This window comes from Elephas maximus, chromosome 19 (genome assembly GCF_024166365.1).
Source record: "Elephas maximus indicus isolate mEleMax1 chromosome 19, mEleMax1 primary haplotype, whole genome shotgun sequence".
In the NCBI taxonomy this organism is placed as follows: Eukaryota; Metazoa; Chordata; class Mammalia; order Proboscidea; family Elephantidae; genus Elephas; species Elephas maximus.
The window spans coordinates 71,955,225-71,971,486 of NC_064837.1; the positions used below are offsets into that span (position 1 = coordinate 71,955,225).

Consider the following 16,262-nt stretch of genomic DNA (forward strand, 5'->3'; position numbering starts at 1 on the left):
TGCACTGTACTGTACTTCCTACCATTGTTTGGATATGAACTTTCCCTACTTGCAAGTTAAAAGTTCACTGCCTAACAGTGTATGCTTCGAGGCCAATCTTGTGTATTGCGCGTCTCGAGCGTTGCAGTGTTATCTCTGTGTTTAATTTTCTCTAGAAAATATTACCATGAAGTGCATCACGGTTCCCAAATGTAGCAAAACCTGTGCTAGTGACAGCAGCAGTAAGGGGCAAAGGAGAAGCACCAATTTGGAAGTGAAACAGAAGATTATTCAACAAGACGAAGGTGGAAAATCAGTGAATGCTATTGCTGGCAATTTAAGTATGTCGCACTCGACAGTCAAAAGACCCTCAGAAACAAAGAAAAAATTATTCAAGCTGTTAAAAGATCAGCTCCATTGAAAGCTACAAGGCTAACAAAAATTTGAGAGGGACCTGTATCAGATACGGAGAAATCGATACTGATGTGGACTGAAGACCAAACACAAAAGCAAATCCCTCTCAGCCCGCTGACGATCACCGCTAAGGCACCACGCTTGTTCGAGGTGCTGAAAGAAAACGCAGGCCCCGACACGACGTCCAGGCTAGTGCTGGCTCTGGGGGGTTCAAGTGCTTCAAGCAACGCTTAGTGCTGACGCGAGGGCAGCACAAGAATGTGTTGAAACCTTAGATAAACTAATGGTGGAGGGAGGTTATTTGCCCCAGCAAATTTTTAATATGAACGAAGCCTCCTTATCCTGGAAGCGAATGCTTCATCCGTAAGGGGGCCAAGTCACCGCCAGACTTTAAGGCTTTTCGACAGAGGAACGGTGTTGTTAGGAGGCAATGTTGTATATAATATGGTGTTTACATAACGTCCTATTTCACAGAACATATCATGGACATTAAGCAATGTATGGCTGCAATGAGATCAAATCTGCTAATCGTTGACTTTCTGATGTTCAGGTGATGGTACTTTTTGTATCTTATGTACGTCAGCATGCCTCACTCCTTGGGGTTTTGCAGGGATTAACTGAATCAGGGAATGCATGGCCAGTGGCAGGAAGCAGTGAGAGCTGGACCCCGCATCACAGCACACCCAGGCGGACAGATGTCCTAACACACAAACTGCAGGGGCCCTAGGGGATGGAGAGGGAAACAGCCCAGTTCCCGCGGAGAGGGCAAGAACTATAAGACCACCAGACACTGCACTGTGGCCATCCTCTAAAGTCTAGAGGGGAGGGAGCTTTCAAATGAAATATAAACGTCCAAAACTGACCCAAGAGGCAGAAAACCCAGACAAACCACCATGGAAGAAAATGAGAAGATCCTTAAAAGTCAACCTGTAAGACAGGCACCAAGGACAGAAGTTTGTCATGTTTATTGCTCTCTCTACCTTCAGAGAAGGTTGTGACCTAACCGCAGGGAACTTGGGAATTTCTCTGACACTGAGGCAGCCAGGGTGCAGGTGGAGAGAGAGGACGATGGGTTAGCCAGGTTTGCGGCCTGGTGACAGAAAAATGGCTGAAGGCAGGAAGCACCTGGCACCTAGCAGGGGCTCCTTTACATGGATGGCTGGGAGGATGGGTGGGTGGGTGGGTGGATAGGTAGATGGATGAGAGGATAGATGGATGATTGGGTGGGTGGATGGATGGGTAGGTGGGTGGGTGGATGGGTGGGTAGATGGGTGGGTAGGTGGATGGGCAGATGGATGGAGGGGTGGATGGATGGATGCGTAGATGGATGGGTGAATGGATAGGTAGGTGGGTGGGTGGGTAGATGATTCACTGAAACACTTGGCCACAGACTGAGCTAGCTTCAGGAAGCCTCAATGAGGGAAAAGGCAGCTCATTGGAATGAGGGATCAGATGGCTAGGGAGCTATGGCTGCAATGGGACAAAAAGACTGGGATCTCAGGACCTGAGAGAGGGCCCCACAGCGCTGGCAGCACTGGCAGGCCTGACATGGAAGCCAAATTCAAAGAGCTACAAGGTCCAGATGTGGGAGAGGTGCAGGTTAGAAGGTGACAGAATGGAGCAGAATTAAAAGGAAAACGGAGCCATGATCGCTGGAGTCACTGTGACCGTCGAGGGTGAGTGAGGGGACTAGGGAAGGAGTGTGGGCAGATGGCACCGCCTTTAAAAGCAATGAGGCTTCCTTTGAAAACAGCAGAAAAACAGCCTAGAAGTGCCTCTGATGGGCCAGGGGAAGGCCACCTTTGCCCTCGACTGGAACAGAAGGAGGCGGTGAGAGCAGCTGAGTGCAGGTGCTGCCCAAGGGAGTGGGGAGGATAATCCGCACCCTGCCTTGGTTTACACATACAAACATCTTCTAGGAATACTTGCCATTCGGCCCTCTCTGAGCTCTGTTTTCGGGGTGGGAGGTGGTAGGTTCTTGGAATGACAAGGCTCCTAAGGTCTCATCCAATTATTGAGAACCTGAAGCGTTGCTATTTAACAGTGGTCTCTAAGACCGTTCAGGTGAATCTCTCAGATAAGATTCATTCTGAGTCTTTAGCACACAGCAGCCACGCAGCAAACACTTGTGCGGTGCAAATGACACGTGTCTGTGTCTGCTTTTTCCAGGCCATGGTCCACGCCGCTCTCCTGGAAGCCTGTGACCATTGCCCTGGGCTCTCCCTGATGCCAGCCCACCCCAACCCTGCTCACTCTGGCAGTCACAGGAGACCACACTTGTCAAGCACTAAACTTACTACTGTCCTCTGTGCAGGTCTGGGAATTCCCAGACCACAGGTAGAGAACAGCTTCCTGACCTTTCCTGTCTCTTGGTGGGAGTTGTTCCCGAATGCCTAAAAGCAGTTTAGAAAGACAGCCTGAGTGAAGCCAAGACTGGGGTCAGCAGAGATGCCCACCACCAACGTCCCTTCAAAATGCTCTTAGCTCTTTTGAGATACACCAGAACACTGTCCTCCCAAAAAGGAGTGAAGTGGCCTGGACCTGACTTCTAGAGCATTCTCAGTGGACATGGCTCCTGGGCCCTCAACCTCCCCTCAGCTTTCTGGCCCAGGGAAAGTGGAGTATCAGATCCATTCACACCTACAGTGGGCTGAAGACCCCACAGCCCCCACTCAAGGCTCATCATAATAACTTGAAGCTCTCTGGAAATCAGTGTCACACTGCAAATGGGGTGTGGGCAGGGGGATGAGTGAGGTAAGCAATGGTGGCGCGTGGCCGAGGGGGCAGGCAGACTCGCGGGTGAAGCGCAGGAGCAAAGCCTGAGCAAGGCCTGAGTGCGCCCAGGTTCTGCACAGACCACGGGCGAGTAGTCGGCAGAAGGCCATTTCCTCTGCAGTCAGAGGCTGTGATTCCCAGGCCCAGGCCCGCGCAGCGGCCATCTGGGAGGGCGAAGGCCTGGGAACGCTGCAGCCTCGCTTTGCTGCTGACCCGCCAGCCTTCTCACGCTCTGCCAGGTCACGGACCCCTGGCCACTCTACAAGGGCTGCTGTGTTCTGGGACCCCTCCCGGCCCGCCCTGTCCACACCCACTCACCCCGGGGCCGCCCCAGCCCCGCGCGGAGCCGGTTGCCCGCCTCCATGAGCCGCTCCTTGTCCTGCTGCAGACGGAGGATGCTCTTGGTGGCGGCCCTCAGCTTCCGCTGGAGTCGGAGCTCGGAGGAGCGCTGCTCGGGCTGTGGCCCCGGATCCCCGTTCCCCGTGGGCTCTCCGCCTGCTGGGGCCTGGAATGCAAATGTCGGACATGGCGCCGCCTCCCCGCTGGTGAGGGCCAGACGCGAGGGGGCGCCAGGGCACCCCAGCTTTGGCTCCCCTGTACCCTCAGGGTTCCCTCCCTGGCCCCCAGGGTCCCCTTCCTGACTCCCTGAGCGCCCCCTCCCGCCCCCAGGCTCTCCTCTTCTCCATAACAGGCACCTCTGTTCTCAACACTGGTGACATTCTTTCAAAATGAAAAACAAAAACCAGCCAGCATCTTCATGCCTTCTGCAGTAGCTCAGAGGGTAACTGCAAGCTGGGGCTCACCTGCCCCCGACAGCGTGTGGCCTCAGGCCCCTGCCCCTCCCCCCTGCACTCTGGCCCCTCCACCTCTGTCCCCCCCAGTGAGGACAGTGAGCATCAACCAGCCCTGTCCCTCCACTGGCACCCACAGCAACATCAGGCTTGAGGGCTGTCAGGCCTGGGGGTCTGGGGGCCTGGTCGCCTCTTCCGGGGGGTCCTTACAGACATGGAGAGGTGGGGTTGCCCCACCAACCCCAATGGGCACGCCCAGGACCCACCCAGGGCGGATTCGATCCAACCTGATCCGCTACATGGTGGGCAGGGGTGGCACAAAGTGTGGGCGCCCTCCGGCTGACACCAGCGGGCTCACCACCTCCCAGCCCCGCAGAGGGGAGTTTGGAAGGGGGCGGGCACAGAGCCAGTGCAGGAAGGAAGGATGGAGGAGAGGTGCCATCGGGTGAGGGCTGGGAGATGCCCTGGAGGGAGGCGTTGCCCCACTTGTGCTGCCTGGCCTCACACCTGTGAAACCCACATTGTGCCCGCCTGGCAGCGCAGCCCTGAACAAGGAACGAGCGCTGGGTCCTGGGAACACACAAGTACGCCCTGTCCCGCTTGGCATCCAGGTGTGCTGCACATGCTGTCCTAGGGGCTGGCACTGGAGGCCGGGCAGGTGCTACAGGCCAGGGTGACACACCACAGAGAGGGAGGGCAGAGTAACACGGACAACAGAGCTGGCCGTGCCAGCCTGAGGCCCTCTGGAGCAAGGCAGTACTGCGGCCCCACAGCCCCACGGCACACAGGCCCACAACCTCGTGGCCCATCCTCATCCTGGCTGGTCTCCACAACCTCACTCACTCCCTCAGGATGTGACTTGCAGATCCTCTCTCCAAAGGAGCACTACCACAGCCCTGGCAGGCTCTGGGCAGCCACCGTGCTCGTGGCTGCGCAGATCTGGGGGAAAGGCACCTGGAGCCACTCCACATCCAGGGCCCAGCTCTCCTCCAGGGTCCCAGAGGGACAGGAAGGCAGATTTGTGGGGAAACTGTCACGGCCTTTCTGCATGGCCAGCTATGAGCCAGTGCAAGGGGAGGGGAAAGAGGCCTGTAAGGAGGGGACAGTGGAGGGGAGGGGACCCAGGCCTGTGAGGAGGGGACAGCTGAGGGGAGGGGACCCTTCCTGTGGGCTATTTGATGTGAAAAGAGAAGTCCTAGTGGCTGAAACTTAGAATACCTCAAAACAGGTAGAGGTTTAGAACAAAATTCCTTCAAAAGCAGAACCCCTGAAGCTGGACAGGCTGTGGAGGCCAGCTCAGGCTCTGGCTCCAGCTTCGGTGGAGCCAGCCTCTTGGTCAGAGGCTGGGTGTGGGGGCCTGTTGGCAAGCCTCTGCCCATGTCTGGGAGGTCACAGAAGGAGGCTGCCTCCCTGGGCATCACTGTCTAGTCAAGTTCTCAGTTTACTTTGATGCCTCTCTACAGCTCCTCGCCAGAGTACTGACTGATTCCATGACCCAAGCTGAATGTCTGGAGCTGCAGGCCCACACCCCCTGACCCCAGAGGCCTGGCCCTGGTCTGCTTTCAAACTCAGCATCTTGGTGAGGACCGGACGATGTTCCGACGTACCCGGACAATTATAAGGAGAGTTTGGTTTGTTGAAATTCTGTTTCCACAGATGACCCCTCTGTCAGGGTCAGCAGCGGGGCTCTGCACCTTCTTATGTCCCAGGTGGTCCAGCAAACATCGCTGCCCTCAGCTGGCAATGACGTTGGACAACAGCGACACACTGCCTCCTGGTGACCAGAACACACGCAGCCAGCCAGGCCCAACGCTGTGGCTCCGCAACCCCAGGAGCAGGCGGCTCCATGCCAGGGTCTGTCTATCCAGTCACTGGTTTCTCGTCCCCCACCAGTTTCTTGTCCCCCCAGGATCACAGTACAAAGGCGAAGCTGCAGGCCCACAGAATTCAGGCAGAGAGGCTCTCCCGCTCTGCATATGTCTCTGCCTGCAGGGGGTGGCGTTAGCTTTTTATTTCATGGAATTTCAACTCACAGAAGAGTTGCCAGGGCAGTAGGAGGCACCCCGCGCGCTGTCCACCCAGGTTCACAGGGTGGCAGCTGCCCGCTTGTGTCATTACCCCTCACCCCATATGCTTTCTCCTGAGCCCTTTCAGGTCATTGGAGACGCTGGCCCTTTACGTCTTCAACTTCACACGGACAAGCCTCTGTAACCGTGACACAGCCATCAAATCGTAAGTGCCACCTGGACACAGTCCTACAGTCTAGTCCCCGTTCACATTCTATCCAGTGTCCCAGGAATGTCCCTGACCACCCAGGAGCCCACAGTCATTCCATTGTTGAGGCTCTTAAGTCTCCTTCTCTGAAACCCTCCTCAGCCTGCATCGTCCTCACGACGCTGACATTCGTAGCATGTCCCTCACTGTGGGTTCGTCTGACACATCCTCGTGGTTACATCCAGGGCCTGTGCCTTCGCAGGAGCCCCAGAAGGGATGCTGTGTCCCCTGTGGTGAGTAATGTGCAGAGCTGCAGGGTGTCTGTCTGTCCTGGTGTTGGTGACACTCGCTTTGTTCACTAGGTTAAGGTGGTGGCCACCAGGTTCCTCCACTGAAGAACCACTCTCCCCTTTGTCATTAATAAGTAATTCCTGGGAGAGACTCGAGGCTGTAAAATACCCTGTTTCTCGCTGGACCCCATTCTGCTCTGATCAGCTGGCTGATGGGCCCCTACGCTGTCAGCTGACCTCCACTGCAGGGTGAGCACCCTCCTTGCCTGTCTACCCACATGCAGGAGCTGTGTGGAGGCATGCATGGACACATGTGTGGATGCAGGGTCTCTTCTTCCTCCCTCCTACCATCACTGACTGCCCCCGTTTTTCCATGGAGCCTTCCAGGCTGGTTCCCGCATCCTTGGAGCGACTCCACGGAGCCTGGCTCTTTGAGTGCACAACAAACAGGCTCAGCTCTGGGCCTGGACGTGCTCATGGCTCCTGGGAGTGTCTGCCTCCAGGCCCTCTGGGGCACAGCTGGAAGTACACGTGCCTGCAGATACAGCCAGATCCAATCGCATGCAGCCGCAGCAGTACCCCAGCCTGTCACCCCTCTCCATGCCATGACCATCCCTAGCGGAAGCAGCCCAGTGCCCGGCATCCCCGCGTAGCCCTCTTCCTTCTGGCCCTGGATGGCTGCGCAGCAGTTCTGGGAGTGCCTGGTGAGCCTGGTTAGGGAGGGCGCCCATGCTTCCTGTGTGCCACATCCCCTAGGGGTGACTCGAGGTCATCCTGGCATTCTCCGAGTTCACGGAGTGGGGGAGTGCTCCCTAGGATCCTGCATATGAGGAACGTGGCCCAGAGAGCCAGCTGGCCCGTGGCCGAGTCCCTGTAGTCACCCCCCATGCAAATCGATACCATAATTATTCAATTCTGCTCATTTGCATGACTTCCCGCCCCTTCCCTCTAACCGAGCTGGGGGAGGTGCCAGGCCCCGCCTGCTAGATGGAGGGTCAGCAGCGCTCCACACTGAGCAGAGACATGAGCCATGCTGAGGAGACAACACAGGGAGCGGCCACCCTGCAGGGCCAGCAGACCAGGCGAGGCCCCCGGCACAGAACTGCAGGGCAGCTTGGGAGCCCGGAGCCTTGGGGACAGCATGACTCTCCAGCAGGTACAGACACCTGTCCTGCCCCCCAGCCCTGCCCACACTTCTGTCCTTCAGCACTGTCTGAACCCTCATCTTGGGACACCGAGCCACACCCGGACGCCCTAGATCTTCCGGAGCAGGCAGCCAGGTGCCGCATCTGCTTCAGTCCACTCCTAGTCACAGTTCCCGCAGGGGTCCTTGTCCACCCCTAGGTATTTGCTCACCTGTCTCCTGAGGGCTGTGGTCTCTGGTGTCCTTCCCACTGCCTTGCCTCCTTCCTTCCTGGTGGCACCAAGATGCTTCTCCAGCTCGGCCACCTGCTTGCCCAGCTCCAAGACCTCCACATGCACCTGGTCTACCTCACAGGGTAGCTGGAGCCTGACAGCATCCATCTCTGGGAGCTTCTGCAGCACCTAGAGTCATCCAGGAGGTGGGTTAGGAAGGATTCAGGGGTCCGGAGCAGGTCCCTGGAGCAGGTCTGTGGGAGCAGGTCCCAGGGAGGCCAGGAAGCACACGAGAAGAGCAAAGAGGTAGGAAGTGGGGAAGACACCGCCCCTGGCCAGCTGGTGGGTCTGCTTATCACAACTGTGACTGTGAAGCACCTGGGACAGCTGAGTCTCGGGGTTGCTGGGGCTAGCGGGCAGCTGGGGCAGAGCTTGCACTGGGCCCCAAGGTGATGGGGAGGAGCCTCAAACATTCTCCCTGAACCCGAATCCCAGGCAGAACTGAGGCCTCCTGAAAGGTGTAGGTAGGAGGGGCATCAAAGGGGCAGGGAGGGGGAGGGGCTGAGGCCATCAGGAGGGAAGTCCCTGGCCACAGGAACAAAGGGCAGTGACTCCGTTCTGCCTCAAAATTAGTCAAAATTTAAACTTTTGTGCTTCAAGGGACACCATCAAGAAAGTGAAAAGACAACCCACAGAAGGGGAAAAAATTTTTAAAACATAGATCTGCTGAGGGGACTCATACCTACAACATGTAAAGAATTCTCACAGCTCAATAGTGAAAAGACAATCCAATGTGAAAATGGACAAGGATCTGGACAGACATGTCCAAAGACGATCCGTAAGTGGCCAACAAGCACAGGAAAGATGCTCTGCATCATCAGTCACCAGGGAAATGAAACCAAAACCACCTCACACACAGTAAGATGGTTACGATCACAAAGGCAATTCCCAGTGTTGGTGAGGATGTGGAGCAATCAGAACCTACGTCCACTGCTGGTGGGAACATAAAATGGGGTGGCTGCTGTCCAAAACAGCCTAGTCGTCCCTCAAACGACAGAACATAGAATCACCATACGGCTCAGCAATTGCGCTCCTAGGTGTACACCCGAGAGGCTTGAAAGCAGGGACTGAGACAGGTACTTGTATGTGAGTGTTCACTGCAGCACTATTCACAATAGCCAAAAGGTGGTGACAACTCCAATGTCCATCAACGGATGATGGATAAACGAAATGTGGTGTACACATATCCAGCCATAAAAAGCAATGAAGGCCTGATACAGGCTACGACATGAATGAGCCTTGAAATGTTATGTTGAGTGAAAGAAGCCAGACACAGAAGGGCGCATTGTGCATGACAGGCAAATCCACAGAGACAGAGGTGGATTAGTAGTTGGCTGGGACCGGGAGGCTGGAGGGAAATGGGTAGGCACAGTTTCTTTCTAGGGTGATAATGTGTTCTAGAGCTGACTGTGGTGCTGGTTACACAGCTCTGCAAATGCGCTAAGGCCGCTGAGTGTCACTGTAAGCGGTGAGCCGGGAGGCGTGTGAGCCAGGAGGCGTGTGAGCTGTACCTCCACAAGCCTCCTCAGCGTGGCAGCTCTCGTGAGAGCTGGGAACATGACTTATCATGGCGAAAATAATTCATCTGAAAAGTCTGTTTTTCTAGCACCAGCACAAATCCTGGTAAAGTGTTAAAGGAGCCAAGGTGGAAGGCTCGGCTTTGTATCAGGCCATGCACCACCTCAGGATGGGGCCATCCAGGAGGGCGCCATGAGTGGCTGCCTGAGGCAGTGCCACACAGAGTCAGGGAGGCCGCCTCCCTTCCAGGGCCCCCTGCCCGCCCCCAGGGAAAAGTGGAGAATGTTTCCATCTAGCCAGGCCCAGCGTGTGGGCTCCCAGGGGAAGAGTCAGAGGTGCTCCGAGGGTCTGTGTGGGAGGCAGGGCCTTTTGCACCCAGAGATGGCGATGATGCCTGCGCCCTGATCCCTAGGAGAAAAACTAACCAAAGCGTAAAACAAAAAATATTTAAAATTGGGAAATATTTTTGAACTAAGCAGCCTTCAACTGTCATGGACTGCTCTGACCGTCATGGACAGATGGAAAATAAACAGACCCTCTGTTTAAAGACCTGAAAATGGGAAGAAAGTTCTCACTGTAAAAATAGATACTATGAACGTGCAGCAATACAACATGTGCACCAGGACTGGGGGTGCTAGGACTCGGGAAGCGGCCAGCCTTGTCTGACCATGACCTGGCCCTCGGGCCAATGAGGGCAAGGGGACTGACGGGAGACAAGCACCTGAATGTCAGCACTCCTGCCACCAGCTCAGCCTTTAGAGGGCCACATGGGTCCCTGGGGACACTGGGAACCTGGCCTGCCCACCCACACCGCCCTCCCTGCTCCAGGACTCTGCTTTTGTCACCAGGGTCTGACTGAGTGCCTTCTACAGACCCTCCCCACACACAGCATACACCGCACACATGCACACACACACACATTCTCACATATACATCAGACACACGGCATACAGTACGCACACTTCTACACACACATGCACACACATATACACATGGCTTATTGCACATACATGATGACACACAGATCACACACAAGGTATACAGTACAAACATGGCATACACACATGGCACACACACTTTCACACACACCACATACACATGCATACACACACGCCACATGGTACACACGGCACACGACACGGCACACGACACGGCACACACACGACACTCACATGCACACACATACATATACGTACAGCACACACACTCACACACACACACACACACAGGAGATCAGCTGACCACACAACACCCTGCCCGAGAGATTCCACGCCATGTGCATGGTCCCCGGGACTCGCACCTGCCACCAGCTCGGAGCCTGCGCATGTCCCACCCGGTGGCAGCCTGCACAACATGAGCTGTGACGGGTCGGCCTTACCTTTTGTCGGAGCCCCGAGACCAGGCAGTCCAGGAGATGGACCCTCCCCGCGAGCTTCCTGCATGCCAGCACGGTGGGCACCACCTCGGCCTGAGGAGGACCCTCTGCAGAGAAGATATCCGTCAGGCCCTGGCCACCACACAAGGTCTCCAGGACTCATGCATCCCTCTCTTGAGGGATTTGGGCGAGTGTTATCCAGGAACATCCCTCTGCTCTCTCCCACGGAGGGAAAACCCAACCACCGTCAAGTGTCGAGTGGATCCCAGTCTGTGCTAGCCTCTCCACTTAAATACAGGGTTGTCTGTGTGGAAATCAAGAGGAAACCTCCATATAACTCAGGGGTCAAAGAAGAAATCACCATGGATAGTAAGATAGATATGACAGAATAATAATAAAAACACTACCTATCAAAACTTAAGAAATACATCTAAGGCTGTCCTTTCAGAGGTATTAACAGCCTTAGATGCTTATTTTAGAAAAGTAGAAAAGCCGAAAATCAGAGTGCTGAAATACGCATCTCAGAAGATGAGATAAAGAACCAAATCAAAATCAAATAAAGCAGGAGGAAAAGAATAAAGCTAATATTAGGTATTGAGGAAATAGAAAATAAATGTATAATAGAAGATCAACAAGATCAACAGTTGATTTTTTGAAATTATTTTAAAAAAAGATAAATCCTTGTAAGACTAAGCAAGAAAAAGACAGCGAGTGAGAGAGTAGAAATAACCAAGATAATGAATGAAAAAAGGTGTTACCATTTCAGATCCTATACACATTTTAAAAATCATAGATACTTTAAGTGACCTTTTATCTAAAAATTTAGATCAGATGGACAATTTCCTAGTAAAATATTAAAAATGACACACCAAATTCTGGACAGTCCTGTTAACTACAAAGAAAACCTGAGCTCACGATTTAAAACCTTCTCACAAAGAAAACTCCAGGCCCAGGAGGTTTCAAGGTTGAATTCTACCAATTATTTAAGAAAACATTAATGTAAATCTGATACAAACTATTTCAGAAAAACAGGGAACACTTCCCAACACACTTATGAGGCCAGGATAACCTTGATCCCAAAACCTGACATGGACATTATGAGAAAGGAAAATTACAGGCCAGTCTCACTCATGGACTAAATATAATAATTCTAAGCAAGATATTAGCAATCCAAATCCAGCAACATATAAAAAGAAGAATATATCACAACGTGTTGGGTTTACTCCAGAAGTGCAAGTAGGTTTAGCAATCAGAAGCTGACTTAAGTTTCCGGTTCTGGACAAGATGGAGTATGTGCACGCCACCTTCTTGCTCTTGCTAGTTACAACGAAACGCCAAGGACAAAACACATAAAACAACGATGAGATGATTCTGAAAGGTGAGGATGAGGGGACCTCAGGATTCAAGGGGTAACCTGGCAGTGAGCTCCCTGTCTTGTCTTGTTTGTTTCTATGTATATATCCCAGCCTGGGTGCTAAAGCTGCCCATCACCCAGAAACACCAACAAGGGCAAAGACTCGAGGAAAGCCTGCCCACTGGAACCGAAGACCAGGAAGAGGCAGGCCGGCAAGGCGGAACCCTTGGTCACACCCACCCCACGAGACAGGACTCCCACCAACGGTGCTGTCAGCAGCACAGATGCTGGGCTGAACTTCAGCATAGGATGACATCTTTGGAGGATCTAACACATCTTCTAATTGTTCTTCTAGTGTTTTAAATTTATGCTTTAGATTTCGTATTTCTGCTTCAAGGCCCAGAACATAATCTGCCAAGATAAAAAAAAAAAAAGAAAAAGCACATAAACACACACACAGGGGTACACACATCCACAGCACAGAGGCACAGCACTTACCTGCCCTCTCAGGCCTGCTTGCTCACCATCCTGTCCTCCCCTCCCTACCCAACCTTACAACTGTTTTCATGCGATCATGCTATCTATGGGCCGCGACTGTGTTATGGATTCAATTGTGCCCCCCCAAAAGTTATGTGGAAGTCCTAACCCCTGTACCTGTAAACATGACCCTGTCTAGAAAGAAGGGCTTTCTCATTATGTTAATGAGCACATACCAGGGTAGGTGGGTCCTAAATCTAGCCCTCTGAGAGGTGTCTTGTAAAAAGAGCAGAACAGACACACACAAGGGGACAACAGATACCATGTGAGGACTGTCTATGACCAGAGGGCGCCAAGGAACGCCCAGGGCTACCGACAAGGAGGGATCCTCTCCTCAATATCAAGCCCTGATTTGGACCCCTAGCCTCTGAAACTGTAAGACAACAAATCCTTTAAAGCCACCCACTTGTGGTACCTTGTGCTACTGCGGCCCTAGGAAACAAAGACAGCCTAAAAAAACTTTCCCTTCTCAGCCACCAGAGGGCACCATACGGAGACCAGCTAAGCCTCCATGTTCTCCAAGAAGGGTCCAGTGATTGGGAGCAAATACAGTCATGCATCACTTAACATCCACAATTTGTTCTGTGAAATAGGACATTATGTGATATGGATGTGGTGTGAACACTATATTATTTGCTGGGGCAAATAACCTCCCTCTACAATTTACTGTACCATTACACGCCTGGCAGCGCAATCACTTTGTATGTAAGAGACATGAGATACACATGTTGTGTTGGGGACGCTGTTGCATTCACTAAATCCGGTTACGTCGGCTACGTCCTGTTCTCTGAACTCTATTATCACCTTGTGGGACCACAGACATACATGCTGTCAGACGCTGCCCGAAGGGACACCACACGGCACATGACTGCACCTACCCCTGCACCAACCCCACCTGCCTCTATGCACACTGCAGACAACAAGTCCCTGAGTATGGGGACCTTAGCAGGCTTCTGTCCCTCCATTCATGACCCCCGTGACTCCTCCACTATGAACAAGGCACAGAGGGGTGGCATGCCCACCTCAGCTACACCACGTGACACCCCCTTGCGGGTGGGAGCGCCTGTGACAAAACGTGTTTAACAGTCCTGTCCAGGCCTGAGTGTGATGTACGCATTCTTCACGTTTTCCCTTCTGCTAACCAGTGACAAGGTTTGTCTTAGAGGAAAAGCAGCTGTCATACTTTGATTTATTAAAGGAGATGTTAATTTATACAACTCTGAGATCATGTGCAGCCTAGCAGAGATCTGCGCTTGCCCCCTTCCTTCCTCTCTCTGTCTCTTTCTGTGCCCCTCTCTCCCTCTGTCTCTCTGTGCCTCTCTCTCTCTCCGTCTCTGTCTCTCTCTCTCACACACGCACCAGGAGTGGCAGTATCTGCTGCAGCATTTGGATCAGGCTGGTTTGTATCTGAGGTCTTTCCTCCGAGGTAGGCAGAAGGAAGAATTTGATCACTTAGCATTTCCATTTCTTTCCTCATTTGAGCAATAGCGTTCCGCAAGCTTATGTTCTGCTCTTGTAGCCGCTGGATCTCACTCGATGGAAAACCTGGACGGATCTCTTCTTTGTGATGCACTAGGACTGTCTGTCAAACAAGAAATAAAAACAATCTTGAAACACACCCATACAAGTAGAGCCAAGTGATTTTTTTACAAAGATACAAAGGCAGCTCTGTGGAGAAAGGGTAGTCTTTTCATCAAGTGGTGCTGGGACAACTGAAATCCCCGTGCACAAAAAGAACCTGAGCCACATCTCAAAGTTTAGGTAAGAAGTAACTCAAACTCAATCACAGACCCAAATGGGAAATGTTGAACCATAAAAGTTCGAGAGGAAACACAGGAGAAATGTTCTGTGACACTGGGTTTGGCACAGTTTTGAAATGGGACACCAAAAGCACAATCTGTACAAGAAAAAAATGGAGAAATCAGACTTTAGAAAAATGAAAACCTTTTGCTCTGCTAAGACTCAGAGAACTGTCAAAACTCCACAATGAGAAAATAAACAATAAAATGATGAACAAAAGATTTGAACAGACATATCATTAAAGGAGATGCAGGCATGCCAAATAAGCACATGAAAAGATGCTCAACATCATTAGTCATTAGGGAAACTCAAGCTAAACCACGATAAGATGTCAGTTGTTGTTTTTGTTAGGTGCCATTGAGTTGGTTCTGACTCACACTGCCCGGTCCTGAGCCATCCTCACGATTGTTATGCTTGAGCTCATTGTTGCAGCCACTGTGTCAATCCACCTCGTTGAGGGTCTTCTTCTTTTCTGCTGACCCTGTACTCTGCTCCAGGGACTGATCCCTCCTGACAACATGTCCAAACTATGTCAGACGTAGTCTCACCATCCATGCTTCTAAGGAGCATTCTAGAGCACTTCTACCAAGACAGATTTGTTCGTTCTTTTGGCAGTCCATGGTATATTCAATATTCTTCGCCAACACCACAATTCAAAGGCGTCAATTCTTCTTCAGTCTTCCTTTTTCATTGTCCAGCTTTCACATGCATATGATGCTATTGAAAATACCATGGCTTGGGTCAGGCGCACCTTAGTCTTCAAGGTGACATCTTTGCTCTTCAACACTTTAAAGAGGTCCTTTGCAGCAGATTTACCCAGTACAATAGGTCTTTTGACTTCTTGACTGCTGCCTCCATGGCTGTTGATTGTGGATCCAAGTAAAATTAAATCCTTGACAGCTTCAATCTTTTCTCCGTTTATCATGATGTTGCTCATTGGACCAGTTGTGAGGATTTTTGTTTTCTTTATGTTGAGGTACAATCCATACTGAAGGCTGTGGCCTTTGATCTTCATCAGTAAGTGATTCAAGTCCTCATCACTTTCAGCAAGCAAGGTTGTGTCATCTGCTTAGCGCAGGTTGGTAATAAGTCTTCCTCCAATCCTCATGCCCTGTTCTTCTTCATACAGTCCAGCTTCTCATAATATTTGCTCAGCATACAAATTAAATAGGTATGGTGAAAGAATACAACCCTGACGCACACCTTTCCTGACTTTAATCAGTATTCCCTCGTTCTGTCCAAACAACTGCCTGTTGATCCATGTAAAGGTCACTCATGAGCACAATTAAGTGTTCTGGAATTCTCATTCTTCGCAGTGCTACCCATAGTTTGTTATGATCCACGCAGTCGAATGACTTTGCATAATCAATAAAACACAGGTAAACATCCTTCTGGTATTCTCTGCTTTCAGCCAAGATCCATCTGACATCAGCAATGATATCCCTGGTTCCACATCCTCTTCTGAAACTAGCCTGAATTTCTGGCAGTTCCATGTCGATATACTGCTGCAGCCATTTTTGAATGATGTTCAGCAAAATTTTGCTTGCGTGTGATATTAATGATATTGTTCTATAATTTCCACATTCGGCTGGATCACCTTTCTTGGGAATAAGCATAAATATGGATCTCTTCCAGTCAGTTGGCCAGGAAGATGTCTTCCATATTTCTTGGCATAGACGAGTGAGCACCTCCAGCGCTGCTCAATTGATATTCCGTCAATTCCTGGAGCCTTGTTTTTCGCCAATGCCTTCAGAGCAGCTTGGACTTCTTCCTTCAGTACCATCAGTTCCTGATCATAT

General features: G+C 51.8%; 1 protein-coding gene across 6 annotated transcripts in view; it reads right to left on the reverse strand.

The window, feature by feature from the left end:
- CCDC57 (coiled-coil domain containing 57) overlaps positions 1-16,262 on the reverse strand; it is a 114,702-nt gene that overhangs the window by 60,928 nt on the left and 37,512 nt on the right. For 5 of the 6 annotated variants that reach the window (XM_049861393.1, XM_049861394.1, XM_049861395.1 and 2 more), the window contains exons 11-15: positions 14,023-14,245; positions 12,367-12,537; positions 10,776-10,879; positions 7,820-8,008; positions 3,487-3,673 (exon numbers count right to left, since the gene is read on the reverse strand). In XM_049861393.1, the coding sequence (XP_049717350.1) occupies positions 3,487-3,673; positions 7,820-8,008; positions 10,776-10,879; positions 12,367-12,537; positions 14,023-14,245 (874 nt within the window). Of the gene's footprint in view, positions 1-3,486; positions 3,674-5,566; positions 5,734-7,819; positions 8,009-10,775; positions 10,880-12,366; positions 12,538-14,022; positions 14,246-16,262 lie in introns of those variants that run through there. The other variant, XM_049861398.1, reaches the window with a different exon arrangement.